At 47.2% G+C, this 26744-nt stretch overlaps 3 protein-coding genes and 2 non-coding genes across 5 annotated transcripts; 2 read left to right on the top strand and 3 right to left on the bottom strand.

The window, feature by feature from the left end:
* The first annotated feature begins 11688 nt into the window (after positions 1-11688).
* LOC103626517 (MDIS1-interacting receptor like kinase 1) lies at positions 11689-16553 on the top strand. Its single transcript, XM_008646934.3, has 3 exons — positions 11689-12063; positions 12147-15802; positions 15881-16553. Exons 2-3 carry the CDS (start codon positions 13144-13146, stop codon positions 16321-16323), a joined length of 3102 nt encoding a protein of 1033 aa, XP_008645156.1. The 5' UTR covers positions 11689-12063; positions 12147-13143; the 3' UTR covers positions 16324-16553.
* A 303-nt stretch (positions 16554-16856) lies between these two features.
* On the top strand, positions 16857-17705 carry LOC110485088 (uncharacterized). The gene is made up of 3 exons (NM_001353008.1): positions 16857-16985; positions 17077-17178; positions 17254-17705. The coding sequence occupies exons 1-3, from the start codon at positions 16932-16934 to the stop codon at positions 17446-17448; spliced, it is 351 nt and encodes a 116-aa protein (NP_001339937.1). The 5' UTR covers positions 16857-16931; the 3' UTR covers positions 17449-17705.
* Positions 17706-19868: 2163 nt separating this feature from the next.
* On the bottom strand, positions 19869-21570 carry LOC103626516 (60S ribosomal protein L37-like). The gene is made up of 4 exons (NM_001374458.1): positions 21489-21570; positions 21244-21379; positions 20198-20299; positions 19869-20089 (listed from the first exon to the last, which is right to left on the bottom strand). The coding sequence occupies exons 1-4, from the start codon at positions 21489-21491 to the stop codon at positions 20046-20048; spliced, it is 285 nt and encodes a 94-aa protein (NP_001361387.1). The 5' UTR covers positions 21492-21570; the 3' UTR covers positions 19869-20045.
* On the bottom strand, positions 20495-20575 carry LOC111589384 (small nucleolar RNA Z199). Its single transcript, XR_004849810.1, has one exon. It is a non-coding gene; the product is annotated as a small nucleolar RNA Z199 (small nucleolar RNA).
* Positions 20770-20864, bottom strand: LOC111589409 (small nucleolar RNA R64/Z200 family). Its single transcript, XR_004849835.1, has one exon. It is a non-coding gene; the product is annotated as a small nucleolar RNA R64/Z200 family (small nucleolar RNA).
* Positions 21571-26744: the final 5174 nt, after the last annotated feature.

The following is a 26744-nucleotide window of genomic DNA, read 5'->3' as shown; positions in this document are numbered from 1 at the left end:
CGTACTTTTGATGGAATGGTGGATGATACAGAAGAGACGAGTGTGTAGTTGAGTGGAGCATGCCCGCAGGGGTACCTTATTTATAGATGGCTTCGGTGTGTGAAGGAAGCCAGAGGGTCGTGGCTTGCCGTAGAAGCCAGTCGTGTGGTGGAAGCCACTCGTGTCGTGTACGAGAAGAATGTGAATTTCTATTTTTAAAAAAACATAAAATTCGACCATATTTATACTAACGTATTAATACTAATTATAAAGTTTGTTAATTAATTGCGGTCCATGTTACGCCCATGTACTGTGCAAATAAGAAATAAAAATAAAATTAATATTGGATGGTAGTTGAGTTAGTTGATGATGAAAGTATATAATATTGTTGTTGTGGGGTATAGAGGATTGATATAGGGGGGACCGTTGTAGAGCGTGGAGATATAGGGGGAGAGAGAACGCTGACGTGGCACGTGAGTGGGATATAAGGGGAGAAATTTAGGGGGAACCGCTGAAGACAGTCTTAGCGTAACGAGGAGCACGGGACGCACGAGGGCAAGGGACTACTGAAAGGGAATTAGGCTTACACCTAGTTCCTATATAATTTTGGTGGTTGAATTGCCCAATACAAATCTTTGGACTAACTAGTTTACCCAAGTGTATAGATTATACAGGTGTAAAAGGCTCACACTCAGCCAATAAAAAGACCAAGTTTTGGATTCAATAAAGGAGCAAAGGGGCAACCGAGGGCACCCCTGGTCTGGCGCACCGGACTGTCCGGTGTGCCACCGGACAGTGAACAGTACCTGTCCGGTGCACCAGGGGACTCAGACTCCAACTCTTCACTCTCGGGAATTCTCGGAAGCCGGCGCGCTATAATTCACCGGACTGTCCGGTGTGCACCGGACATGTCCGGTGCTCCAAGGAAGCTCGGCCTCCGGAACTCGCCAGCCTCGGGTTCGCGCGGCAGCCGCTCCGCTAAAATTCACCGGACTGTCCGGTGTGCACCGGACTATCCGGTGAAGCACGGAGCAACGGCTACTTCCGCGCCAACGGTCACCTGCAAGTGCATTTAATGCGCGCTCTGCGCGCGCAGTCGGCAGGCGCGCCCATACCGGTGCACCGGACATCAAACAGTGCATGTCCGGTGTGCACCGGACACCCAGGCGGGCCCACAAGTCAGAAGCTCCAACGGCTAGAATCCAACGGCATTGGTGACGTGGCAGGGGCACCGGACTGTCCGGTGTGCACCGGACTGTCCGGTGCGCCATCGAACAGAGAGCTCCCAGCAACGGCCACATTTGGTGGTTGGGGCTATAAATACCCCAACCACCCCACATTCATTGCCATCCAAGTTTTCCCACTTCTTAACCACTTACAAGAGCTAGGCATTCAATTCTAGACACATACAAAGAGATCAAATCCTCTCCAATTCCACTCAAGCCTTTAGTGACTAGCGAGAGAGATTTGTCGTGTTCTTTTGAGCTCTTGCGCTTGGATCGCACTCTTTCTTTCTCTTTTGCTCTTGTGATCAACACTCAATTGTAACCGAGGCAAGAGGCACCGATTGTGTGGTGGCCCTTGCGGGGAAGTTTTGTTCCCGGTTGATTGAGAAGAAGGAAAGCTCACTCGGTCCGAGGGACCGTTTGAGAGAGGGAAGGGTTGAAAGAGACCCGGCCTTTGTGGCCTCCTCAACGGGGAGTAGGTTTGCAAGAACCGAACCTCGGTAAAACAAATCCACGTGTCACTCTCTTTATTTGCTTGCGATTTGTTTTGCGCCCTCTCTTGCGGACTCATTTATTATCACTAACGCTAACCCCGGCTTGTAGTTGTGATTATTTTTGTAAATTTCAGTTTCGCCCTATTCACCCCCCCTCTAGGCGACTATCAATTGGTATCAGAGCCAGGTTCTTCATTAGAGCCTAACCGCTCGAAGTGATGTCGGGAGATCACGCCAAGAAGGAGATGGAGACCGGCGACAAGCCCACTACAAGCCAAGGGAGCACCTCATCGGAAGAGTCCCGCACCAAGAAAAGGGAGAAGAAGAAGAACTCCTCCAAACGGAAGGAGAAAAGATCTTCCTCTTCTCACCACAAGGAGAAGAAGGAAAAATCTTCTTCTCACAAGCCGCATCGGAGTGGGGACAAGCACAAGAGGATGAGGAAGGTGGTCTACTACGAGACCGACACTTCATCGACATCTACCTCCGGCTCCGACGCGGCGTCCGTCACTTCTAAACGCCAAGAGCGTAAGAAGTATAGTAAGATTCCCCTACGCTATCCTCGTGTTCCTAAACATACACCTCTACTTTCCGTCCCATTAGGTAAACCACCAACTTTTAATGGTGAAGATTATGCTATGTGGAGTAATTTAATGCGATTTCATCTAACCTCTCTCCACAAGAGTATATGGGATGTTGTTGAGTATGGTGTACAGGTACCATCTATAGGGGATGAGGACTATGACACGGACGAAGTGGCCCAAATCGAGCACTTCAACTCCCAAGCCGCAACCATCCTCCTTGCCTCCCTAAGCAAGGAGGAATACAACAAAGTACAAGGATTGAAGAACGCCAAGGAGATTTGGGACCTACTCAAGACGGCGCACGAGGGTGATGAACTCACCAAGATCACCAAGCGGGAAACGATCGAGGGGGAGCTCGGTCGCTTCCGTCTTCGCCAAGGGGAGGAGCCACAAGACATGTACAACCGGCTCAAGACCTTGGTGAACCAAGTGCGCAACCTCGGGAGCACAAAATGGGATGACCACGAAGTGGTTAAGGTTATTCTAAGAGCTCTTATTTTCCTTAACCCCACTCAAGTACAATTAATTCGTGGGAATCCTAGATATCCACTAATGACCCCCGAGGAAGTTATCGGGAATTTTGTGAGTTTTGAATGCATGATTAAGGGCTCCAAGAAGATCAACGAGCTTGACGAGCCTTCCACCTCCGAGGCGCAACCGGTGGCCTTCAAGGCAACGGAGGAGAAGAAGGAGGAGTCTACACCAAGTAGACAACCAATTGACGCCTCCAAGCTCGGCAACGAGGAGATGGCCCTAATCATCAAAAGCTTTCGGCAAATTCTCAAGCAACGGAAAGGGAAGGACTACAAACCCCGTTCCAAGAAGGTTTGCTACAAGTGTGGTAAGCCCGGTCACTTTATTGCAAAATGTCCTATGTCTAGTGACAGTGACAGGGGCGACGACAAGAAGGGAAGAAGAAAGGAGAAGAAGAAGTATTACAAGAAGAAGGGCGGCGATGCCCATGTTTGTCGGGAGTGGGACTCCGACGAAAGCTCAAGCAACTCCTCCGACGACGAGGACGCCGCCAACATCGCCGTCACCAAAGGCCTTCTCTTCCCCAACGTCGGCCACAAGTGTCTCATGGCCAAGGACGGCAAAAAGAAGGTAAAATCAAGGTCCTCCACTAAATATGAAACATCTAGTGATGAGGATGATGATAAAAATGAGGAGGATAACTTGCGCATTCTTTTTGCTAACCTTAACATGGAACAAAAGGAAAAATTAAATGAACTAATTAGTGCCATCCATGAAAAGGATGATCTCTTGGACTCCCAAGAGGACTTCCTAATCAAGGAGAATAAGAAACATGTTAAGGTTAAAAATGCTTATGCTCTAGAAGTAGAAAAATGTAACAAATTATCTAGTGAGCTAAGCATGTGCCATGACACTATTGCCAACCTTAGAAATGAAAATGCTAAATTAATTACTAAGGTAGATTCTCATGTTTGCATTGATCCTAGAAATGATAATGTTGATTTGCTTGCTAGGATTGATGAGTTAAATGCTTCCATTGCTAGCCTTAGAAATGAGAATGAGAAACTAATTGCTAAGGCTAAGGATTTTGATGTTTGCAATGCTACTATTTCCGACCTTAGAACTAAAAATGATATGTTGCATGCTAAGGTTGTTGAACTAAAATCTTGCAAACCCTCTACATCTAATGTTGAGCATATTTCCATTTGTACTAGATGTAGAGATATTAATGTTGATGCTATCCATGATCACCTAGCCTTAATTAAAAAACAAAATGATCACATAGCTCAACTAAATGCTAAGATTAGAGAGCATGACTTAGAAAATGAAAAATTTAAATTGGCTAGAAGCATGCTCTATAATGGGAGACGCCCTGGCATCAAGGATGGCATTGGCTTCCAAAGGGGAGACAATGTCAAACTTAATGCCCCTCCAAAGAACTTATCTAACTTTGTTAAGGGCAAGGCTCCCATGCCTCAGGATAACGAAGGTTACATTTTGTACCCTGCCGGTTATCCCGAGAGCAAAATTAGGAGAATTCACTCTAGGAAGTCTCACTCTGGCCCTAACCATGCTTTTATGTATAAGGGTGAGACATCTAGCTCTAGGCAACCAACCCGTGCCAAGTTGCCTAGAAAGAAAACTCCTGATGCATCAAATGATCATGCCATTTCATTTAAAACTTTTGATGCATCTTATGTGCTTACTAGCAAATCCGGCAAGGTAGTTGCCAAATTTGTTGGGGGCAAACACAAGGGTTCCAAGACTTGTGTTTGGGTACCCAAAGTTCTTGTTTCTAATGCCAAAGGACCCAAAACAGTTTGGGTACCTAAAGTCAAGAACTAAATTTGTTTTGTAGGTTTATGCATCCGGGGGCTCAAGTTGGATACTCGACAGCGGGTGCACAAACCACATGACCGGGGAGAAAAGAATGTTCTCCTCATATGAGAAAAACCAAGATCCCCAACGAGCTATCACATTCGGGGATGGAAATCAAGGTTTGGTCAAAGGTCTTGGTAAAATTGCTATATCTCCTGACCATTCCATTTCCAATGTTTTTCTTGTAGATTCCTTAGATTACAACTTGCTTTCCGTTTCTCAATTATGTCAAATGGGCTACAACTGTCTATTCACTGATGTTGGTGTCACTGTCTTTAGAAGAAGTGATGATTCAATAGCATTTAAGGGAGTGTTAGAGGGTCAGCTATACTTGGTAGATTTTGATAGAACTGAACTCGACACTTGCTTAATTGCTAAGACTAACATGGGTTGGCTCTGGCATCGTCGACTAGCCCATGTTGGGATGAAGAATCTTCATAAGCTTCTAAAGGGAGAGCACATTTTAGGATTAACAAATGTTCATTTTGAGAAAGACAGAATTTGTAGCGCATGCCAGGCAGGGAAGCAAGTTGGAGTCCATCACCCACACAAGAACATCATGACGACCGACAGGCCGCTTGAGCTACTCCACATGGATCTATTCGGCCCGATTGCTTACATAAGCATCGGCGGGAGTAAGTATTGTCTTGTTATTGTGGATGATTATTCTCGCTTCACTTGGGTATTCTTTTTACAGGAAAAATCTCAAACCCAAGAGACCTTAAAGGGATTCTTGAGACGAGCTCAAAATGAGTTCGGCTTAAGGATCAAGAAAATAAGAAGCGACAACGGGACGGAGTTCAAGAACTCTCAAATTAAAGGCTTCCTTGAGGAGGAGGGCATCAAGCATGAGTTCTCCTCTCCCTACACGCCCCAACAAAATGGTGTAGTAGAGAGGAAGAATCGAACTCTATTGGACATGGCAAGAACCATGCTTGATGAGTACAAGACACCGGACCGGTTTTGGGCCGAAGCGGTCAACACCGCCTGCTACGCCATCAACCGGTTATATCTTCACCGAATCCTCAAGAAGACATCATATGAACTCCTAACCGGTAAAAAGCCCAACATTTCATATTTTAGAGTTTTTGGTAGCAAATGCTTCATTCTTATTAAAAGAGGTAAAAAATCTAAATTTGCTCCTAAAACTGTAGAAGGCTTTTTACTTGGTTATGACTCAAACACAAGGGCATATAGGGTCTTTAACAAGTCCACTGGACTAGTTGAAGTCTCTTGTGACGTTGTGTTTGATGAAACTAACGGCTCTCAAGTAGAGCAAGTTGATCTTGATGAGATAGGTGAAGAACAGGCTCCATGCATTGCGCTAAGGAACATGTCCATCGGGGATGTGTGTCCTAAGGAATCCGAAGAGCCTCCAAGTACACAAGATCAACCATCCTCCTCCATGCAAGCATCTCCACCAACTCAAAATGAGGATGAGGCTCAAAATGATGAAGAGCAAAATCAAGAAGACGAGCCACCTCAAGATGACAGCAATGATCAAGGGGGAGATACAAATGATCAAGAAAAGGAGGATGAGGAAGAACCAAGACCGCCACACCCAAGAGTCCACCAAGCAATCCAACGAGATCACCCCGTCGACACCATCCTCGGCGATATTCAAAAGGGGGTAACTACTCGATCTCGGGTTGCTCATTTTTGTGAACATTACTCTTTTGTTTCCTCTATTGAGCCACACAGGGTAGAGGAAGCTCTCCAAGATTCGGATTGGGTGGTGGCAATGCAAGAGGAGCTCAACAATTTCACGAGGAACGAGGTATGGCATTTAGTTCCACGTCCTAACCAAAATGTTGTAGGAACCAAATGGGTCTTCCGCAACAAGCAAGATGAGCATGGTGTGGTGACAAGGAACAAAGCTCGACTCGTGGCCAAAGGGTATTCACAAGTCGAAGGTTTGGATTTTGGTGAAACCTATGCACCCGTAGCTAGGCTTGAGTCAATTCGCATATTATTGGCCTATGCTACTTACCATGGCTTTAAGCTCTATCAAATGGACGTGAAAAGTGCCTTCCTCAATGGACCGATCAAGGAAGAGGTCTATGTTGAGCAACCTCCCGGCTTTGAAGACAGTGAGTACCCTAACCATGTCTATAGGCTCTCTAAGGCGCTTTATGGGCTCAAGCAAGCCCCAAGAGCATGGTATGAATGCCTAAGAGATTTCCTTATTGCTAATGGCTTCAAAGTTGGCAAGGCCGATCCTACACTCTTTACTAAAACTCTTGAAAATGACTTGTTTGTATGCCAAATTTATGTTGATGATATTATATTTGGGTCTACTAACGAGTCTACATGTGAAGAGTTTAGTAGGATCATGACACAGAAATTCGAGATGTCGATGATGGGGGAGTTGAAGTATTTTCTAGGATTCCAAGTCAAGCAACTCCGAGAGGGCACCTTCATTAGCCAAACGAAGTACACTCAAGACATTCTTGCTAAGTTTGGGATGAAGGATGCCAAACCCATCAAGACACCCATGGGAACTAATGGGCATCTCGACCTCGACACGGGAGGTAAGTCCGTGGATCAAAAGGTATACCGGTCGATGATTGGTTCATTGCTTTATTTATGTGCATCTCGACCGGACATTATGCTTTCCGTTTGCATGTGTGCAAGATTCCAATCCGACCCTAAGGAATCACACCTTACGGCCGTAAAACGAATCTTGAGATATTTGGCTTTTACTCCTAAGTTTGGGCTTTGGTACCCTCGGGGATCCACATTTGATTTACTTGGTTATTCGGATGCCGATTGGGCGGGGTGCAAAATCAATAGGAAGAGCACATCGGGGACTTGCCAGTTCTTGGGAAGATCCTTGGTGTCTTGGGCTTCAAAGAAGCAAAATTCGGTCGCTCTTTCCACCGCCGAAGCCGAGTACATTGCCGCAGGACATTGTTGCGCGCAATTGCTTTGGATGAGGCAAACCCTGCGGGACTACGGTTACAAATTAACCAAAGTCCCTTTGCTATGTGATAATGAGAGTGCAATCAAAATGGCCGACAATCCCGTCGAGCATAGCCGCACTAAGCACATAGCCATTCGGTATCATTTTCTTAGGGATCACCAACAAAAGGGGGATATCGAGATTTCTTACATTAATACTAAAGATCAATTAGCCGATATCTTTACCAAGCCACTTGATGAACAATCTTTTACCAGACTTAGGCATGAGCTCAATATTCTTGATTCTAGAAATTTCTTTTGAATACCTTGCACACATAGCTCATTTGAATACCTTTGATCATATCTCTTCTTTATGCTATGACTAATATGTTTTCAAGTCTATTTCAAACCAATTCATAGGTATATTGAAAGGGAATTGGAGTCTTCGGCGAAGAAAAAGGCTTCCACTCCGTAACTCATACTTCGCCACCACTCCGAGCAACTCTCTCTTCTTTGGGGGAGAAATGAGCATCAAGGAAAAGGACTTCATCCTTGAGGGAGAGAGTAAAAACTCAAAAGCAAAAGGACCGGATTTCGCCTTTGGTATAATCTTAACTCATTTACTTATGACCAAAGGGGAAGAACTTACTTACAGGGCTCTAATGATTCCGTTTTTGGCGATTCATGCCAAAAAGGGGGAGAAATGAGCCCAAAGCAAAAGGACCGCACCACCACCACCAAATTCAAAAACTTAGTGCTTTCCAAAAGTCTTTATCATTTGGTATCCTATTGTGTTCAAAAGGGGGAGAAAGTAGTATTTCAAAAATGGTATATCAAAACCCTCTTGAACACTAAGAGGTGGATCTCTTTTAGGGGGAGTTTTGTCTAGTCAAAGGAAAAGCGTTTGAAACAGGGGGAGGAAATTTCAAATCTTGAAAATGCTTTTGCAAACTCTTATTTATTTACCTTTGACTATTTGCAAAAGATCTATGAAATGGATTTACAAAAAGAATTTGCAAAAACAAAACATGTGGTGCAAACGTGGTCCAAAATGTTAAATAAGAAAGAAACATTCCACGCATATCTTGTAAGTAGTTTTATTGGCTCAATTCCAAGCAACCTTTACACTTACATTATAAAAACTGGTTCAATTATGCACTTCGATATTTGCTTTGGTTTGTGTTGGCATCAATCACCAAAAAGGGGGAGATTGAAAGGGAATTAGGCTTACACCTAGTTCCTATATAATTTTGGTGGTTGAATTGTCCAATACAAATCTTTGGACTAACTAGTTTACCCAAGTGTATAGATTATACAGGTGTAAAAGGCTCACACTCAGCCAATAAAAAGACCAAGTTTTGGATTCAATAAAGGAGCAAAGGGGCAACCGAGGGCACCCCTGGTCTGGCGCACCGGACTGTCCGGTGTGCCACCGGACAGTGAACAGTACCTGTCCGGTGCACCAGGGGACTCAGACTCCAACTCTTCACTCTCGGGAATTCTCGGAAGCCGGCGCGCTATAATTCACCGGACTGTCCGGTGCTCCAAGGAAGCTCGGCCTCCGGAACTCGCCAGCCTCGGGTTCGCGCGGCAGCCGCTCCGCTAAAATTCACCGGACTGTCCGGTGTGCACCGGACTGTCCGGTGAAGCACGGAGCAACGGCTACTTCCGCGCCAACGGTCACCTGCAAGTGCATTTAATGCGCGCTCTGCGCGCGCAGTCGGCAGGCGCGCCCATACCGGTGCACCGGACATCAAACAGTGCATGTCCGGTGTGCACCGGACACCCAGGCGGGCCCACAAGTCAGAAGCTCCAACGGCTAGAATCCAACGGCATTGGTGACGTGGCAGGGGCACCGGACTGTCCGGTGTGCACCGGACTGTCCGGTGCGCCATCGAACAGAGAGCTCCCAGCAACGGCCACATTTGGTGGTTGGGGCTATAAATACCCCAACCACCCCACATTCATTGCCATCCAAGTTTTCCCACTTCTTAACCACTTACAAGAGCTAGGCATTCAATTCTAGACACATACAAAGAGATCAAATCCTCTCCAATTCCACTCAAGCCTTTAGTGACTAGCGAGAGAGATTTGCCGTGTTCTTTTGAGCTCTTGCGCTTGGATCGCACTCTTTCTTTCTCTTTTGCTCTTGTGATCAACACTCAATTGTAACCGAGGCAAGAGGCACCGATTGTGTGGTGGCCCTTGCGGGGAAGTTTTGTTCCCGGTTGATTGAGAAGAAGGAAAGCTCACTCGGTCCGAGGGACCGTTTGAGAGAGGGAAGGGTTGAAAGAGACCCGGCCTTTGTGGCCTCCTCAACGGGGAGTAGGTTTGCAAGAACCGAACCTCGGTAAAACAAATCCACGTGTCACTCTCTTTATTTGCTTGCGATTTGTTTTGCGCCCTCTCTTGCGGACTCATTTATTATCACTAACGCTAACCCCGGCTTGTAGTTGTGATTATTTTTGTAAATTTCAGTTTCGCCCTATTCACCCCCCCTCTAGGCGACTATCAACTACGCTATTGGAGGGGAGCGGCGGCAGGAGACGGTAGGGAAGGAGGTAGGCTAGGCTGGAGAGAGAGACAGAGAAGGAGAGTGTAGAGATACAGAGAGGGCTCGTAAACTGATTTGGATAAAAAATTTCGCGTCCGCTGGACGCTGGTCAGCACGCGTCAGCACGCGTCAGCACAAGAGAGGCGTCGTAGCCGAGAACGCGGAGAAGGCTCCAAACCAGAGCGTCTTTTAACAAGAAGTAATATGTTAGAGAAATATACATTTTCAATTTTAATTTAATCCAGAAAATCACAGTGATGTATGTGACGACATGTATGTGCATATGTGTATCACTATTCATATAAACAGTAAAGAACAGTAAAATATACACAAATATTAAGAACATATTGTACGTTGTGGAGGGACCGATGCTCAAGGCATCAGTAGCTCCATTCACACGAGACATCTCGTGTGTATGTTCGATATAGTCATACACATTTGATGCAGACAGATGTACGCAGTGCAGTCCCACGAACGGTGCCGACGACGAAGAACTGGATCAGCGTTGGTCGAGCGGACGGAGCGAGCAGTCGCGAGTATGCTCCCCAAAAACCTGATCGCCTGCACACCCATGCAAGTGTCGCTCTGCGGACGACGATTTCGGAGGCCTGCTCTCCCACACTCTCTGTGCTCGCAGAAGGTGGGACGGGAATGACTATGTGCAACGCGTCTGAGACTGTACGTACGTGCTGTAACCAGAAACAACCTCCCCTTCTCCGTATATGTACACGTGCAGAGGGGGGCGAACAGATAGTAACGATCGCGATCAGAGCTACTCTTACAGCTAGCCAGAAAACTGACGCTATCAGTGACGTCCGTTACTAGCTGACAGTCATTACAGAAGGAGGCGAACAGACAGTAACGGTCGTCATCAGAGCTACCGTTACAGCCATTCTAGAAACTAATGCCATCAGTGACGTATGTTACTAGCTGACAGCCATTATAGAGGGAGGCGAACGAACGGTAACAGTCGCCATCAGACTACCGTTACAGCCAGCCAGAAACTGATGCCACCAGTGATATCCGTTACTAGCTGACAATCATTACAGCTCGTCCATTACTAGTCATAAAACATAAAACAGACAGACAAAACAAAATACGTAACAGTTAGAAAGGAATTCAGACCAAGGTCCGATCTAACACAGCCCGGCCAGCGGCGCGCGCGCGTGTGGCGGTACTTCATTCTTTCCTGAGCTTCTCAATAGATGCACCAATGATCCATCTATTTAAGTTGATTTAATTGTTCTTTGACATTTTGGTATGGTACTAAAGTACTAGTCCATCGTAGAATTAAAGTGAGCCTTTAGCATTGACTATTATTGAATATTAATTTGGGCAAGACCCACGTTAATTCAACATGATAATCATAGGACAGATGGTGTGGGTTGATCAGGGGTTAACGTCCATTCTTCATTTTCTGCTTCATTTTCTGCTACTGCTATCGTTGTGCATATATATGGGTTACAGCATGCATGGCTAACTTAATTTGGGAGGGGTTTTATTTTGTTATTTTTTCCTCCAACGACACCAAAACTCATCATGGCTAGCTGCATGCATGATTAATAAGCTCCATCGGCTGGTATGCATGCACGCCGCCATTGCATTGCATGTATATATATGATCCCATCCCACGCCATATCATCGATCTCGAGTACGCATTAGCCCTGCTGCCTGCACCTGGCTAGCTTGATTTGCTAGCTAGGGCCGGATCAGGCCCTATACGACTATGGTCTCCAATTGGTTTGTGTTTGATCGTCGATCAAGATGGTCTGATGGTGCAAAGCTCATCTTGTTTTGACTCTGCATTATTCTCCCATGGTGCAAAGCTCGGTCAGATTAGCCTTTTCCAAGAGAGTCAGGAGGCCGGTTATATATTAGGCCTAGCAGGCACCTGTCTTCTTTAGCTTGGTTCTGTACTTTCAAAGGCAGCCAGAGTGCAGTTAGACAAGGACCAGTCCTACTAATCACTCGTGGTTCTTTCTCTGACAAACTGTGTTTCAGCAGCCTTCCAAAACTGTGTCAACTCACTTGTGGTTCTTTATCTGAATGCGTGTAGGACAGATGACATTCTACTGGGGAACATGTGGAAGGATCCCCTTTGGAAGCTCGGGTTAAGTCAATCTATTATTTCAGAGCCTGCAATGGAAGCATGCATCCTCCTATGGCAGAGGATTAGCGATGTGAAATTACTGTAGCTCTTATTGTCCTAATAGAGTAGGAGGAGCTATAGCTCCAAGCATGGTGGTACTGGTACTAGTAGTCAGCATCAGTTGAAATCTTAAGCTTTCATCTGCACAAAATGCAGGAGTGGATCTGTTTCAGAACTTGGTAGCAGGAAAAAGAAGCTTCCAAAGAAGGCCGTACAAACACCACTCCTAGTTTACAGCATCTTGGTCTCTGGCTAGTACTGATCCTACTAGTTATTAGTAATCTATCAGGTCCAGAAAGCTAGAGCAGAGGTAATCTTCTACTGTCTGCAGTGACAGGGGGAATGTAAACTGAAGATGCAACGCGATTAAATTTACTCTGATCTCTGACAAAGTAGAAAGATTAAACAACGCCGATCGACATTGCATGCCCAAAAGCAATCAGGCAGCAGAAGCCATGGCTTTCTCTTTCTCTTATTTAAAACACATTCCCTCCATGTTCCATGTTCTCATGTTCCTCTGCAAAACCCAGCTCACATTCGTTCGCAGGGTGAGGTGTCCGGCGTGGTGGTGGCATGTTATGAAATGCCAAGAAAGATCCATTATCTTATCGCATGCCTTTAACCCGATCATGGGACTAGTGAGAAATGGTGATATAAAAAAGCCTTTTCTGCCACCTTCTTCTTTCTTCCACCGAGCTCTGCAGCAGAGCCTCTGCCATTCCTGCAGATGCGGTAGTAGTGTCTGTCGACAAACGAACTACCAGACTGTGCCTCTGACATGGCGCAGCACTAGAAGCAGCAGAGGCACTGCAGCAGCTAGAATAGAACTAGAAAGCCGATCCAGGTTTCAGGCTTTCAGCTCCCGAAAGTGCTTTCTAGGAAAGTGGCGGCGGGTTCTCTTCTGATGGAGGCCAGAGTAACGGTCCTGGCCCTGCTGCTAGTGACAGTATGGTCAATCTCGTGCACCAGGGCTGGCGCCGCCGGCGACGAGCGGGCGGCGCTACTCGCGCTCAAAGCGGGCTTCGTCGACTCGCTGGGCGCGCTCGCCGACTGGACGGACGGCGCCAAGGCCGCGCCGCACTGCAGGTGGACGGGAGTGCGGTGCAACGCCGCCGGCCTCGTCGACGAGCTCGACCTCTCCGGGAAGAACCTGAGCGGCAAGGTCACGGGCGACGTGCTCCGGCTGCCGTCGCTCGCCGTCCTCAACCTCTCCTCCAACGCGTTCGCCACCGCGCTGCCCAAGTCCCTGGCGCCGCTGTCCAGCCTCCGGGTGCTCGACGTGAGCCAGAACTCGTTCGAAGGCGCGTTCCCGGCCGGCCTCGGCGCCTGCGCTGGCCTCGACACCGTCAACGCCTCCGGCAACAACTTCGTCGGCGCGCTCCCCGCCGACCTAGCCAACGCCACGTCGCTCCAGACCGTCGACCTCAGGGGCAGCTTCTTCGGCGGCGGCATCCCGGCGGCTTACCGGAGCCTCACCAAGCTCAGGTTCCTGGGCCTCTCCGGCAACAACATCACCGGCAAGATCCCGCCGGAGCTCGGCGAGCTCGAGTCGCTCGAGAGCCTCATCATTGGCTACAATGCGCTGGAGGGTACCATCCCGCCGGAGCTCGGCGGCCTCGCCAACCTCCAGTACCTCGACCTCGCCGTCGGCAACCTCGACGGGCCCATCCCGGCGGAGCTCGGCAGGCTTCCGGCCCTCACCGCGCTATACCTGTACAAGAACAACCTCGAAGGCAAGATACCGCCGGAGCTCGGCAACATCTCCACGCTCGTCTTCCTCGACCTGTCCGACAACTCGCTCACGGGCCCGATCCCCGACGAGATCGCGCAGCTGAGCCACCTCCGGCTGCTCAACCTCATGTGCAACCACCTCGACGGCACCGTGCCGGCGACCATCGGGGACATGCCGAGCCTGGAGGTGCTCGAGCTGTGGAACAACTCCTTGACAGGGCAGCTGCCCGCGTCGCTCGGTAACAGCTCGCCGTTGCAGTGGGTGGACGTGTCGTCGAACTCCTTCACCGGCCCCGTCCCGGCTGGGATCTGCGACGGCAAGGAGCTCGCCAAGCTGATCATGTTCAACAACGGCTTCACCGGCGGGATCCCGGCCGGGCTCGCGTCGTGCGCGTCTCTGGTACGCGTGCGCATGCAGAGCAACCGGCTCACCGGCACGATCCCCGTTGGGTTCGGCAAGCTGCCGTCGCTGCAGCGGCTCGAGCTCGCAGGCAACGACCTGTCCGGAGAGATCCCCGGCGACCTAGCGTCGTCGACGTCGCTCTCATTCATCGACCTATCTCACAACCACCTCCAATACACGCTTCCGTCGAGCCTCTTCACGATCCCGACGCTGCAGAGCTTCTTGGCGTCAGACAACCTCATCTCCGGCGAGCTCCCCGACCAGTTCCAGGATTGCCCGGCACTGGCGGCGCTAGACCTGTCGAACAACCGGCTCGCCGGCGCGATACCGTCCAGCCTCGCCTCGTGCCAGAGGCTGGTGAAGCTGAACCTCAGGCACAACCGGCTCACGGGCGAGATACCCAAGGCGCTCGCGATGATGCCGGCGATGGCCATCCTTGATCTGTCGAGCAACTCCTTGACCGGCCACATACCGGAGAATTTCGGGAGCTCGCCGGCGCTGGAGACGCTCAACCTCTCCTACAACAACCTGACGGGGCCCGTGCCCGGGAACGGCGTCCTGCGTTCCATCAACCCGGACGAGCTGGCGGGCAACGCCGGGCTGTGCGGCGGCGTGCTCCCGCCGTGCTTCGGGAGCCGCGACACGGGCGTGGCGGCGGCGCGGCCCCGAGGCAGCGCGCGCCTGAGGCGCATCGCAGCGAGCTGGCTCGCGGCGATGCTCGCCGCCGTCGCCGCGTTCACGGCGCTCGTCGGCGGGCGGTACGCGTACCGGCGGTGGTACGCGGGTCGCTGCGACGACGAGAGCCTCGGCGCGGAGTCGGGCGCGTGGGCGTGGCGGCTGACGGCGTTCCAGCGGCTCGGGTTCACGAGCGCTGACGTGCTGGCGTGCGTGAAGGAGGCGAACGTGGTGGGCATGGGCGCGACCGGGGTGGTGTACAAGGCGGAGCTCCCGCGCGCGCGCGCCGTGATCGCCGTGAAGAAGCTGTGGCGGCCGGCGCCGGTGGACGGCGACGCGGCGAGCGAGCCGACCGCGGACGTGCTCAAGGAGGTGGCGCTCCTGGGGCGGCTCCGGCACCGGAACATCGTGCGGCTGCTGGGGTACGTGCACAACGGCGCGGCGGACGCCATGATGCTGTACGAGTTCATGCCCAACGGCAGCCTGTGGGAGGCGCTGCACGGGCCTCCGGGGAAGCGCGCGCTGCTGGACTGGGTGTCCCGCTACGACGTCGCCGCCGGCGTGGCGCAGGGGCTGGCGTACCTCCACCACGACTGCCACCCGCCCGTGATCCACCGCGACATCAAGTCCAACAACATCCTCCTCGACGCCGACATGGAGGCCCGCATCGCCGACTTCGGCCTCGCCCGCGCCCTGGCCCGCTCCAACGAGTCCGTCTCCGTCGTCGCCGGCTCCTACGGCTACATCGCGCCAGGTTGGTACCACTCATCCATTCATCCATGAATCTGACGAAGCGGTTGTTCTGTTTCTGACGCATGCAAGCGGCTTCCAGAGTACGGGTACACCCTGAAGGTGGATCAGAAGAGCGACATCTACAGCTACGGCGTGGTGCTGATGGAGCTCATCACGGGTCACCGCGCCGTGGAGGCGGAGTTCGGCGAAGGGCAGGACATCGTGGGGTGGGTGCGGGACAAGATCCGGAGCAACACGGTGGAGGAGCACCTGGACCCGCACGTCGGCGGCCGGTGCGCGCACGTCCGGGAGGAGATGCTGCTGGTGCTGCGCATCGCCGTGCTCTGCACGGCCAAAGCGCCGCGGGACCGGCCGTCCATGCGCGACGTGATCACCATGCTCGGCGAGGCCAAGCCGCGGCGCAAGAGCGGGAGCAGCAGCGGCGGCGGCACCGCCAGCGGCAAGGACAGCGCCGCCCCCGCCGTGGCGGTGGACAGGGACAGGCCGGTGTTCAGCACCACGCCGGATTCAGACTACGCCTAGGCGCCATGATAGCTACTTTTGCCTCGTGTTCTATGATTTGTCCATGTACCTAGATTTTGCTTTGCTGCAGGATCTTCTTCAGCCTGTAGCCAAATGTTTACTGTGAAGATTAACTAGCTTATAGGTTATGTAGATTAATGTAAGCAGGGGAATAAGCTTTAGAAATTTCCTTACACAAGCATCCCAAAGAGAATGAAGAAATCAAATCAAGCCAATCAATTTTCAAATCATAAACAAGAATACATTTAGTCTGATGACTGGTCTGAAGCACGAAATAAATAAAAACAGGACAGAAACTCCCGCTGCAGATCCACTATTTTCTGTGCCTTCCTATTTGTGGATGGTTTGAACTTTGAACTGAACTAGCTGTAATTAGGCATGGACATCTGTGGTCAGGATTCACCAAAGCACACCAACCGCTTGTTTCCCTCTCGATCGGCACAGCCTGACACTTGTCACTGCTAGCTAGCTGCAGGCAGCATCATCTCCTATAAATCACGGCTAGAGCGCTTGATTGTCCATCAAACAAAAGCGTCGTTCTCTCTTCCTGGTCCAAGTGATCTTGCCAAGTTACGAGCAGCAAGCAGAGATCAGATCATCCATCGGCAATGTCGAACATCGGGCAGTCCTTCCAGGCCGGCAAGGCGGAGGCCCAGGGCGAGGTGAGCAGCTCCGGCCGCGGCGGCGTCGTCCTTCCAGTCCAATCCAATCCAATCCGAGCAGATCACATCTCATATGGTTGCGTGTGTGCAGTACCAGGCGGAGCACGCGGCGCAGTGCGTCAAGGACACCGCCGGAGCCGCGGCCGACAGCGCGCAGCTGCAGCAGCACCGCGCCACCGGCACCGTTGAGCAGGTAACTAACAGCAGCTGGAATCTCCCTCCTGCCGCGCGGTGGTGCTTGCCAATATAACACAAGGCTGCTGAGCAGGTGGCGCAGACGGGCCAGGGCGTGGCGGCAGGCGTCAAGGACACGGTGGCGGGCGCGGCGGTTGGCGTCACCAACACGGTGGCGGGCGTGGCGGCGGGCGTCACGAACACGGTGACCGGCGCGGTGGCGGGCGTCACGAACACGGTGACCGGCGCGGCGGCGGGTGTCAAGGACACCGTGACCGGCGGCCACTGATCGACGACCCACCCAAGAATGCTGCATGCATGGCCAAGTGTTGAGGGTTTGAGCCCAAAGATGGCTTGAATTTCCGTCCTTTTTTGCTTTATTTTTTGACATTATTGTTTTAACATGTTTCATTCACCCGTCTCTGATTGGGATTGTGATCACGACCGCCTGCAATAAAAAAAGGCCATCTTTACTATGATCCACATTATGTTTCCTAGTGCAATTAAAGGATCATCAATACTACACCATGTGTAATTCTTTGCGTTGGTCTTGAGTCTTGACAAAAGATTTACCCTTCCATCCCTTCCAAATGCGATCATCTTAATCAAACGTCTTGCAGTCAAAGTTTTTTTTTAAAGGACATTTACTGTCAGCGTTTGTCGCGGAAGTGATCATGGCAAAAGATTTTACCTTTCATCGTTTTCGAATACAAAAGATTTGTATTAATACTTTTAACAAACTAACGGGTGCTTTTCAAATCACAGAAGATAATATAGCGGCCGCACCCACCAAAAAAAAACTATGTTTCCAGTAATACGTTTTTCTAACTAACTTAGGGCATGTTTGAATCTCCTAGCAAACAATTAGCCGACTAGTTTTAGCACCTTAGATTTCAAACAGAATGGACAAACAAATTAGTTAATTGTTAGCCAAGGGTTGGCAAATTATTTGTATTTGCCGTTTGATCTCAAAACAGGAAATGGCAAGCGGATGTAACAGATTAGTGAACCTATTAGTCCAAAATCTCCACATGTACCAAGTCTGGCTAATTGTTTGCTAGCTAATTATTTATCGGCTAACTGTTAGTCACTAACAAATAATTAACAAGGAGGATCCAAATAGAACCTTACTGTCAAGTGTCAATGCTCATCACGGAAGTGCTAGCGACTAAATTTACCTTTTACCGTTTCCAGATAAAACTGACTTAAACGAGTTACTGCCAGTGTATTTTAAATGAAAACTTCATACAGCCATTTACTGAAGATTGGGATAATAATTTTAACAAACCAGCATGTGCTTTCAAATTTCCAAAAATAATACAGTAGATGCCATCAAAGAACTTGATAATAGCTCACTAATCATTAGGCTAAAAGTCTGTTTGGTTGAATAGTGGCCATGAAAAAAGTTATCCTCCGACCCAAAAGTCACTAAAAACAGGTTCAAGAGAGCTATAATAAAGCATGTCTTTTTTTAAAGCTGCTGGCTAGATTGAGCCTTTAACTCAAAACCAAACAAAACACAGCATAACTTGAAGTCTTGAACTGTTTTGCCTCTGTATCTCGACATATTTGTAATTTCTATTACGTTTTATTATATCCTCCTAAAAGATGATCCGGTGATCTACAACCATTTTCCCTAGAAAGGTCCCCTATACACATTTGACATTTTTAAATTAGCTTTTGAAGTTTTCAAACCCATACAATATTTTTACTACAATAATACACATTGTTGTCAGATTATTGAGCTTAAAAATGATCGATATCAGGTAATTAAAGTATAGATGGAAATTAGTGCTCTCTAACTCAGAAGATGCAGATCTCTTTCTCCGCTACGGGCAACCCAATTAAATAAAGAGGCTCTATATAGGTCTCTAAGAGCAACTCCAATAGTTCTCTAAACAAGTCTCTAAATCTTAAATTTAAGAAGTGAACAGAAAAATGCTTCTCCAATGGTTCTCTAAATAAACTTGCTAAATTTACTTAGTTGCTATTCAACTCTATTTACTCTCCACATTTAGCAACTCGGTAGGAACTCCCTAAATGCAGTTGACGTCAATTTCTTCACACTAGCGTGATTATTTTTTCCTTTCTCACACGGTGAGATAGCCAGGTATAGCACGCTCTTTTTCATTTTCTAGCATAATGAGGTAGCTAGGTCAAACACGTATGACACAAGTTTCTCCTTCACCGTCGAACCCAACTTCCTCGTAGGTTGCGCTACCGGAACACTACTCATCCATAGTTCATATCGACCGGCCTTTTTTCTTCCGTCCTCACATCCTTTTTTCTTCCGTCCTCACATCCTCAGCTCTCAACCTTATTATCAGGCATATCTCATAGGGGCAGGGTCGCTAAAGCTAGATTCAAAATCGAACTACTTCCTAAATATGAGCAACTATTGGAGACTAAGTTATTTTTTTACCTCCAATAGCTATTTAGCAACTTGCTAAACATGATTTTAGCAAGCTATTTTTTGGAGAACTACTGGAGTTGCTCTAAGGAGCTAACTAAATAAAATCAAAAGGCAAGTTCTTTACGAAGAGCTCATCTCTCATCTGTATAACTCTCTACATATATTGTATCTTAACTGCGTTTATTATCTACAAATTCAGGATTGTATTATACAGTCTCTTGTATTTAGAAAACATAAGTACATACTAACACAGCGGTACGACGTGCGCAACGGCTTTCAAGAGAAGATAATTCACGAGCATAAAACTGGGGTAATATATAAATCACGCTCCCAAAGAAGATGGCGTCTGGCTTCAATTCAAGACACGGTAAACCAGTACTGTAATAGTATTACGGGCAAATAGTTCAGAAGTACAATTCAATCAAAAAGATCCAACGTCTAGCTTCTGAGGTTCTTGATGGCAACATCCACACTTAGTTGGCAGCAGCAGCACTCTTCTTTGGGGCAGCCTCAGTCCCTGGGTGGAGGTTAAGAAAACCAACCAAATTAAGTCACTTATGTTTGACACGAACATGAGAATTCAGATTAACAAATTGCAGGATCATCAACGGCACAAGAAAGGTACCTTCTCTGAAGTTGCTCTTGAAACGGCGAGGCACGTGTCGCATGTACCTCATCCTTCCCGTACCAGTGGTCTTGCGCCTGATGGCCTTCACACTCCAATTATCTGAAATTGTGGACCACAATGTTAACATTGAACTCATCCAGGTTTGGAGCAAGACATATAAGTTGAATCGAACAAGGGTTATGATCACAAGATTTCCAATCAATTCATAAAAATCAGACCATGATAATAAATATGCTGAGGCATCAAGATGGCAAAGACATGAGAGAAACAGACAGAATGCAAAAAATGGGGAGGGGTCATCAGAGACTTAAAACAAGGGAATCACAGGAGAATAATCCCATCATATTGTTGCAGTTTAATAATCTTCATCTAACCAAACAGGCAAGAAAAAAACTAAGCATCTCCGTAAAAGGGTAGCAAACTAAATGTATAATTGAAAAGAGAGACAGTGACAGTCGTTGTTTAGTATACTTCAGCTCGGAATACGATGCCTCACCAGAGTTAGTATGCAGAAACATTTGTGCCGGATAATAGAAAACAGTGAGCCATCAAAAACAAAAGTTGGTAGGCGGACACTCAGAACATGAAACATCTTCTCATTAACGCCAAGGCGTCTCTGAAGTCTGACATGCGAATATAATTTCATGATTCGTCATAGCTTTCATTCAGTAGGAAGTAAACAAAATCTGGGGAGCACAGATTAAAAAAAGTGCACACAGTGAGGTTTCTAAATGAGGGCAATGCCCAAATCAACGACATAATATGGTTCTTACGAATCAACTCTTCTAACAATTAGCACACTAGTGGGATCAGCTTGGAAAACATTGTTGTCAGTCAGGTATATCAGAAACACGGACCAATGTTTTATTCATCATTTCCAGCGGTATTGAACTACAAAGCTACAAGGCACATATTCATCTAGATATATGCAACACGGAGCAACATCACAGGACAAAACAACACAGGGGAGCACTAAAACAGGCTAGATCTAGCAGCGGTGAAGAGGAGTAAGAGAAAAAAAGGAACGGGAAGGCGAATCTTACACTTGCGGATGCGGGCCGCGGGGTAGCCGCAGGAGGAGCAGGTACTCTTCTGGAGGTGGAAGCTGCGGCGGCCGCAGCGGATGCACAGCGTGTGCGTTTTGTTCCGGCGCTTGCCGAAGCTGCCCGTACCCTTCCCCTGCGAGCCACAACAACAGCACCATAGCACCACGTCAGCGGACAGACGCACGGACGAACGGAGACGTAGAGGGGAGCTGCGTGGCAACGGCGACGGCGGCGACACGTACCATTTCCCTCCTTACCCCGCTCGGCTAGGGTTCGAAGCGGAGGCGCGGCGTGGTCGGGTTGAGAGGAGTGACGGCGTGGGGCAAACGATAGGTAAAACCCTAGCGCTTTATATCGGCCGACGGACGCGCGCTGGTCACTGGGCTTTGGGCCGTCAATGGGCCAAGAGGGAGTCTTTGCCCTCGTACATGGCCCTCAACAGTGAACGCTGTTTGTTGCTCACGTTCCGAGACTGAACGCTTGTTTCTGTTAAGTAACCCGGGTTATGTGGGCAAATACCGGCTTTGCTCCTGAGGGGGTCTCACATCTCTATATAAGGAACCTATACACCCCTTCATATGATAGAGAAAAGAAAGAGGTCAGAGGCCCAACCCTATATCATGTGTCTCGTGTGTTTTCTGTGTCGTGTTTATGGGAAGGGAGACGAGTCATCTACATCTTTTTGTGCCTATACTGCTGACGGGAGGGAAGGGAGTGGATCTGGTGATCCGTGGTAACGTAGTTCTCAATACGTTATCAGCACGCTCTACCTTAACGTTGCTGCGGGATCAGTTCAGCATCAACTCTTCGCCAAGCCGGCAGGTCCTCCGGCCTAGCCGAACTGTCCTACGCGACAGGTTTCGATTCCTCTACGTAATCGAGCGGTATGAGATTGACTATATTGTTCTTAAACTGTTCATCGGAAGAATCTGGTCGTCACTCCGGTTTTCCCCGTAGGGGCACATGGTACAACCACCATCCTATATCTCTGTGAGATCAGAGATGCTTCTCTGCTGTTACCTCCGCGTCGCGCTGGAGTTTGTGCACACGCTGGAGGCGCATCCACATCGGCAGCCTGCAGCCGCGCCGCGCCAGAAGTCGCGCCGCGCTAATGTCACGCCCGTGCCGGAGAAGCTTGCCAGCGCGTGGCCACGGTGGAGTCTGCGCGTCCGCGAGAGAAAGCGATCAGCGCAAACGTGGTCTGGAATAGAGCTCGAGCTGCGACTCGCTCACCTGAGCCCAGGCGGCGGCAGCCAGCAAATCCGTTACTCGTTGCTTGCATGCGTGACGGCTCTGCTTGCTCCTCCATATTCTAAGGCGGCGTGAGGGCACGATCCTGCTATGTGGTCATTCAAGTGATTTGACACAGTCAAATGCAGCGCATGCACCGTCTTGGAAGTGGCTTGCATGTCCATTCCATGCTTCAGTTACTTGGGGATCTGGTATTGACTGTTTCCTCCCGCGCATAGTACAAGGATAAGCATGCAGCCATCTGCTTGCATGTTGCAGCCATATGTGAAAGTGCGGATGAGAAAAATAAAACGAAATGAAAATTCTTTAAGTGCATGCAGCTACAGTAATAAAGATAAAATGCGCATGCTACCTTGTCAACGGATCTCGCTGATCCGGTTATCTCGGGAGTGAGATTTTTCTTTTACAGTTTTTCCTATATTTTTTGCTGAATTAATAAACTTTGGTACAATATTAAAATATGTGCATGCTCTATATTATTTATTCAATTTAATTGCACATAGCAAATTGAATAAAGCATATTTTATGTTGTGATTTCTATTTAAATTAATTATTTCCTGCCGCAAATAATTAATTAGAAAAACATATGCTTAAATATGGATAAACATATTTTACATCAGATCTGATGTGTTATGTTCAAGCATTAATTCTGTTTTTTCTTCTTTTATTTCCCGTAGTAAATAATTAGCAGAAAATTATTAAAATGCATATGAAGGTTATATTGTGTCTACTCAAATCGCTCTAAATATTTGTGTTGCGTTGAGCTTTTGGGCTCACGTCGAGCGATTAAATGATATAGTGGGTACTCAGACACGTCGATCAGACTACATTTTTAATTGGCTGAGCTATGGCATTGGCTGCGTCCTGGCAACACGACACATTATTTGTGTCGTAAGAACTTGGCTGTGTCATGTGATTGCTATGTTGTACTCTCGCTTAATCGGACCACTCCTGTTGAGTTGGACCGGCATCGACGAGTCACGTATTTTTCGCAGGCCCTATAGGCACTACCCATGTGTCACAACTATTGAGCCACAATTGCGCCTGTTGCGCATGTTGTGTGGATTTATTATGTATGCTGACTATCGAGCCACAATTGCATCTATTGCGCTTGTTACGAAGGCTTGTTGTGTTGTCGTAGCCCTGATGGCCGCACACGCATTGACGTCACATGCACTAGAGCTTGTACTCGCGTGGATTGTGGTGGGTCATTCAAGCCCTAAAGTCACATTATGCGCAACCTTCGTAAACAATTTTGTTTAGCTCTATATTTTATTTGCTTGTGTTGTGTGGCGTTATATATTTATATATTGCCAAGTGGCCATAACAACTATATCAAGCTATATAGTGCTTGGAAATCTGGGAAATTAAATTAAAATATCTATAAAACACAGATAAGTTAATTCTCTGCTCTCTCTCCTCATGCATAAAGTTTTACTCGAAGTAACCCGAAGGTATATAATATAATGCATGAAAGCCTTTTCGGCATAAAAGACATCACAAAATGGGATTCTATTAGTAAGCAATATGACCTTACCAAATGAATAAAGGCTAGAAATTTCAGTCATATATTGCTCAACCAATTGTTGACATATTGCTCTCTTTGTCGCTGAACGACATGAAGCAAATTATGAGATAAAAGGACATGTAACCCTTAGCAACCCGAAGTTGCGAGTATAGGTTATTCTGAGAAAACATTCACTATGTTGGTGTGAAAAACCATTGTGTGTTTCCGTTGAACCACTTTAATCGTCCTATACAAGATATCATGCTTATGTTGCATATATCTCTCAGAATTGTAAATAATCATAGTCGCTGAATTGACTCGAGATAGTCCTTTGACTGGTATGGTATACTTTTAAGCCAAATGGTAAAGGTCAGTCCTGAATAGACATATACTTGGAGTTTATGTAGCAGAACTACATTGGATTCCACCTTTTGACATGCTTACTTTAATCTATCTCTGATCCATCAGAAGTAAGAAGAGTAGAAAATAGCCATAAAATCCCACATCACTACAGAGCTTGAAGCAAAATTGGGCATTACCGGAAGATCCATAATTATTGACCACTAGACTGCTAGTGATGATAATTTGTGATAGAAATATGAAGATCTTGTAGAGACCTGTTGTATCCTCTCTACCCTTGATGATTTCTTCGTATGAGAGCAGTAATATCTGTTGTTGAAGATGGATCCTAGGCGGATACCAGTATTGTTTCGTTCTTGTCAAGCAGTTATCATCATTTGCTTCATCAAAAAGCTAGTTATATGGTGATTTTCCAGATAAAATGAATTCTTGGCCTTGTTTGTTCTATTCCAAAGCTTCTCTTTTTGCTGAACATTGAAGAGATCGAAATAATGCTATATAGAACAATTTGGTATATAATATGAGGAGAAATGTTTGCCCTGCTGGCAACACCAAAAATAATTAACTATTGTTATAAGTTCTCTCTCAAAACTATTATACCTAAAAATGTTGCATAAATCGATACCCAATTTCAGAGCAGTATGAGTAATTGGGTAAATCATGGGCAATGATAAAAACGAGCTGGACTATACATCTCTGCATATAAAAATCTTTGCTTGGCAGCATTGGTCTGATGCCGTGCACTTCACTACCAATATAAACACACACATTTTTCCTATGTGCTTAAAAGCACAATGCAACCAGTGAATGACTTTGTGAGCGTTAGACCCAGATGGTCATTTTACTTGTTGATCTGAAGTCAACTAATGGCTCCAAACGAATGGTATGCATGAGCCCCTGAAGGACCCTTATGGATAAAATAGTGTTGCGCATATCAGTCTTAATCTTAATGACTGACTATGCATTTGGTAGTAATAACAATAAGTTTGCAGAATTGTAACCATGAAGCAACTTGTTGTTGCGTGTCTCGCTGGATGTTGAGACTAACCCTTCATGTTGAAGGACAAATATGTACTATTCATGCCACTACATTAATCTAAGTCCAAAGCTCACTGCATAAAACCCCTATCTGTAATGTGCGTAAGATTTCCCAAATAAATCACCACAATAGCATACATTGGCCACAAACTAGATGATTGTGGTTGGGGATTTTATCTGTATGCTTTTAGAACATCTCAGCATTAGGGGGAGGAATGTCCATATAGTGTAATGCCTCAATATTCTATTAAACGCACAAAAGCCAAACTGAACCCGTCGTTCGGAGTGTACTCCTGTGTATATGGAGTTTGCCAGAAATCGTTGAGGAGTAACCATATTGGTTTGAATGCTTCTACCTGATGTAGATGTGGATATACCCAGGATTAATATCATATCCACATTTGACTTATTGGCATTTGATCTATTCTACGGGGACGCCTGCGGATATGATCCATCGGCCTTAGTCAAAGCATATGTTCTGATTGCAGATTCACGTGGTCTGTGATAACTCTCCTCCGATTAATTCACCCTGATGGTGATTTGCCTCACGAAGAGGTTCATCTTGATGATGAAATTCCTAGCAATGCGCGCAATATCATTGTGCTTGGAATACGGAACGATGAATCTTTTGTTTTTAGGAAATGACGGAGATCATTATTAAATATGGGAGACAAATGTGTTGACACCTATCTTGCCTCTATAGATTGCAAAGGGATCCAAAACAAAGTCCTAGGCATGAGGGCTTTAAGCTCTCTTATCGGGTCATTGGTAAATGCAATCGAGGTTGAACCAATAATCGCAAAATGAAAGTCGCGAGCTTGAAGTTCGGACATTTATGGGCACTATTGAAATAATGTGTGGTGAATGGCGATGGTTCAAGTGGTCTTGTGAGAGATCCATCCCACATATGTGTTGAATAAACACTGTTCCGCTAAGTAATATATCTGGCAAATGGCATGAATTAAAATATGCAGTTAATAAGATTCTGAAGATCCGTCATGAGATCCTAGGAGGACTCATATTTTTGAATTATAATTATGCAACATATAAATCTCATACTGAATAATGCGTTCCTGATGAATGATCATTCTCCAGTGTAGAGAGAATATCTCCTAGTTGAGATTACAGTTCCCTGATGGAACCTTTCTAGAAGAAATAAAGTCTGAGTTGAACACCAAAATTTGTTAATCCCGATAAAGGGATAAAGACCCATACAGACCCGAAAAGGAATAAATTGAGGTACCAAAGGACTTGAAGTTCACCGAATAAGCACATGTGTATTCCATGAGTTTTACTCATGGTAATTTTCCACTTGATGTGGAATTACGGTATCCTCTAAAGC

The sequence above is a fragment of the Zea mays genome, chromosome 5 (genome assembly GCF_902167145.1).
Source record: "Zea mays cultivar B73 chromosome 5, Zm-B73-REFERENCE-NAM-5.0, whole genome shotgun sequence".
Classification (NCBI taxonomy): Eukaryota; Viridiplantae; Streptophyta; class Magnoliopsida; order Poales; family Poaceae; genus Zea; species Zea mays.
This window is presented reverse-complemented; position numbering and strand designations above follow the sequence as displayed.

Coding starts and splice junctions, on each gene's coding strand:
- LOC103626517 (XM_008646934.3), top strand. CDS start 13,144: ATGGAGGCCAGAGTAACGGTCCTGGCCCTGCTGCTAGTGACAGTATGG. Junction 15,803..15,880: donor CTACGGCTACATCGCGCCAG/GTTGGTACCACT, acceptor AGCGGCTTCCAG/AGTACGGGTACACCCTGAAG.
- LOC103626516 (NM_001374458.1), bottom strand. Junction 20,300..21,243: donor CGCGGCCCGCATCCGCAAGT/GTAAGATTCGCC, acceptor CCACAATTTCAG/ATAATTGGAGTGTGAAGGCC. Junction 20,090..20,197: donor CAAGAGCAACTTCAGAGAAG/GTACCTTTCTTG, acceptor ACCTCCACCCAG/GGACTGAGGCTGCCCCAAAG.
- LOC110485088 (NM_001353008.1), top strand. CDS start 16,932: ATGTCGAACATCGGGCAGTCCTTCCAGGCCGGCAAGGCGGAGGCCCAG. Junction 16,986..17,076: donor AGGCGGAGGCCCAGGGCGAG/GTGAGCAGCTCC, acceptor GCGTGTGTGCAG/TACCAGGCGGAGCACGCGGC. Junction 17,179..17,253: donor CCACCGGCACCGTTGAGCAG/GTAACTAACAGC, acceptor GCTGCTGAGCAG/GTGGCGCAGACGGGCCAGGG.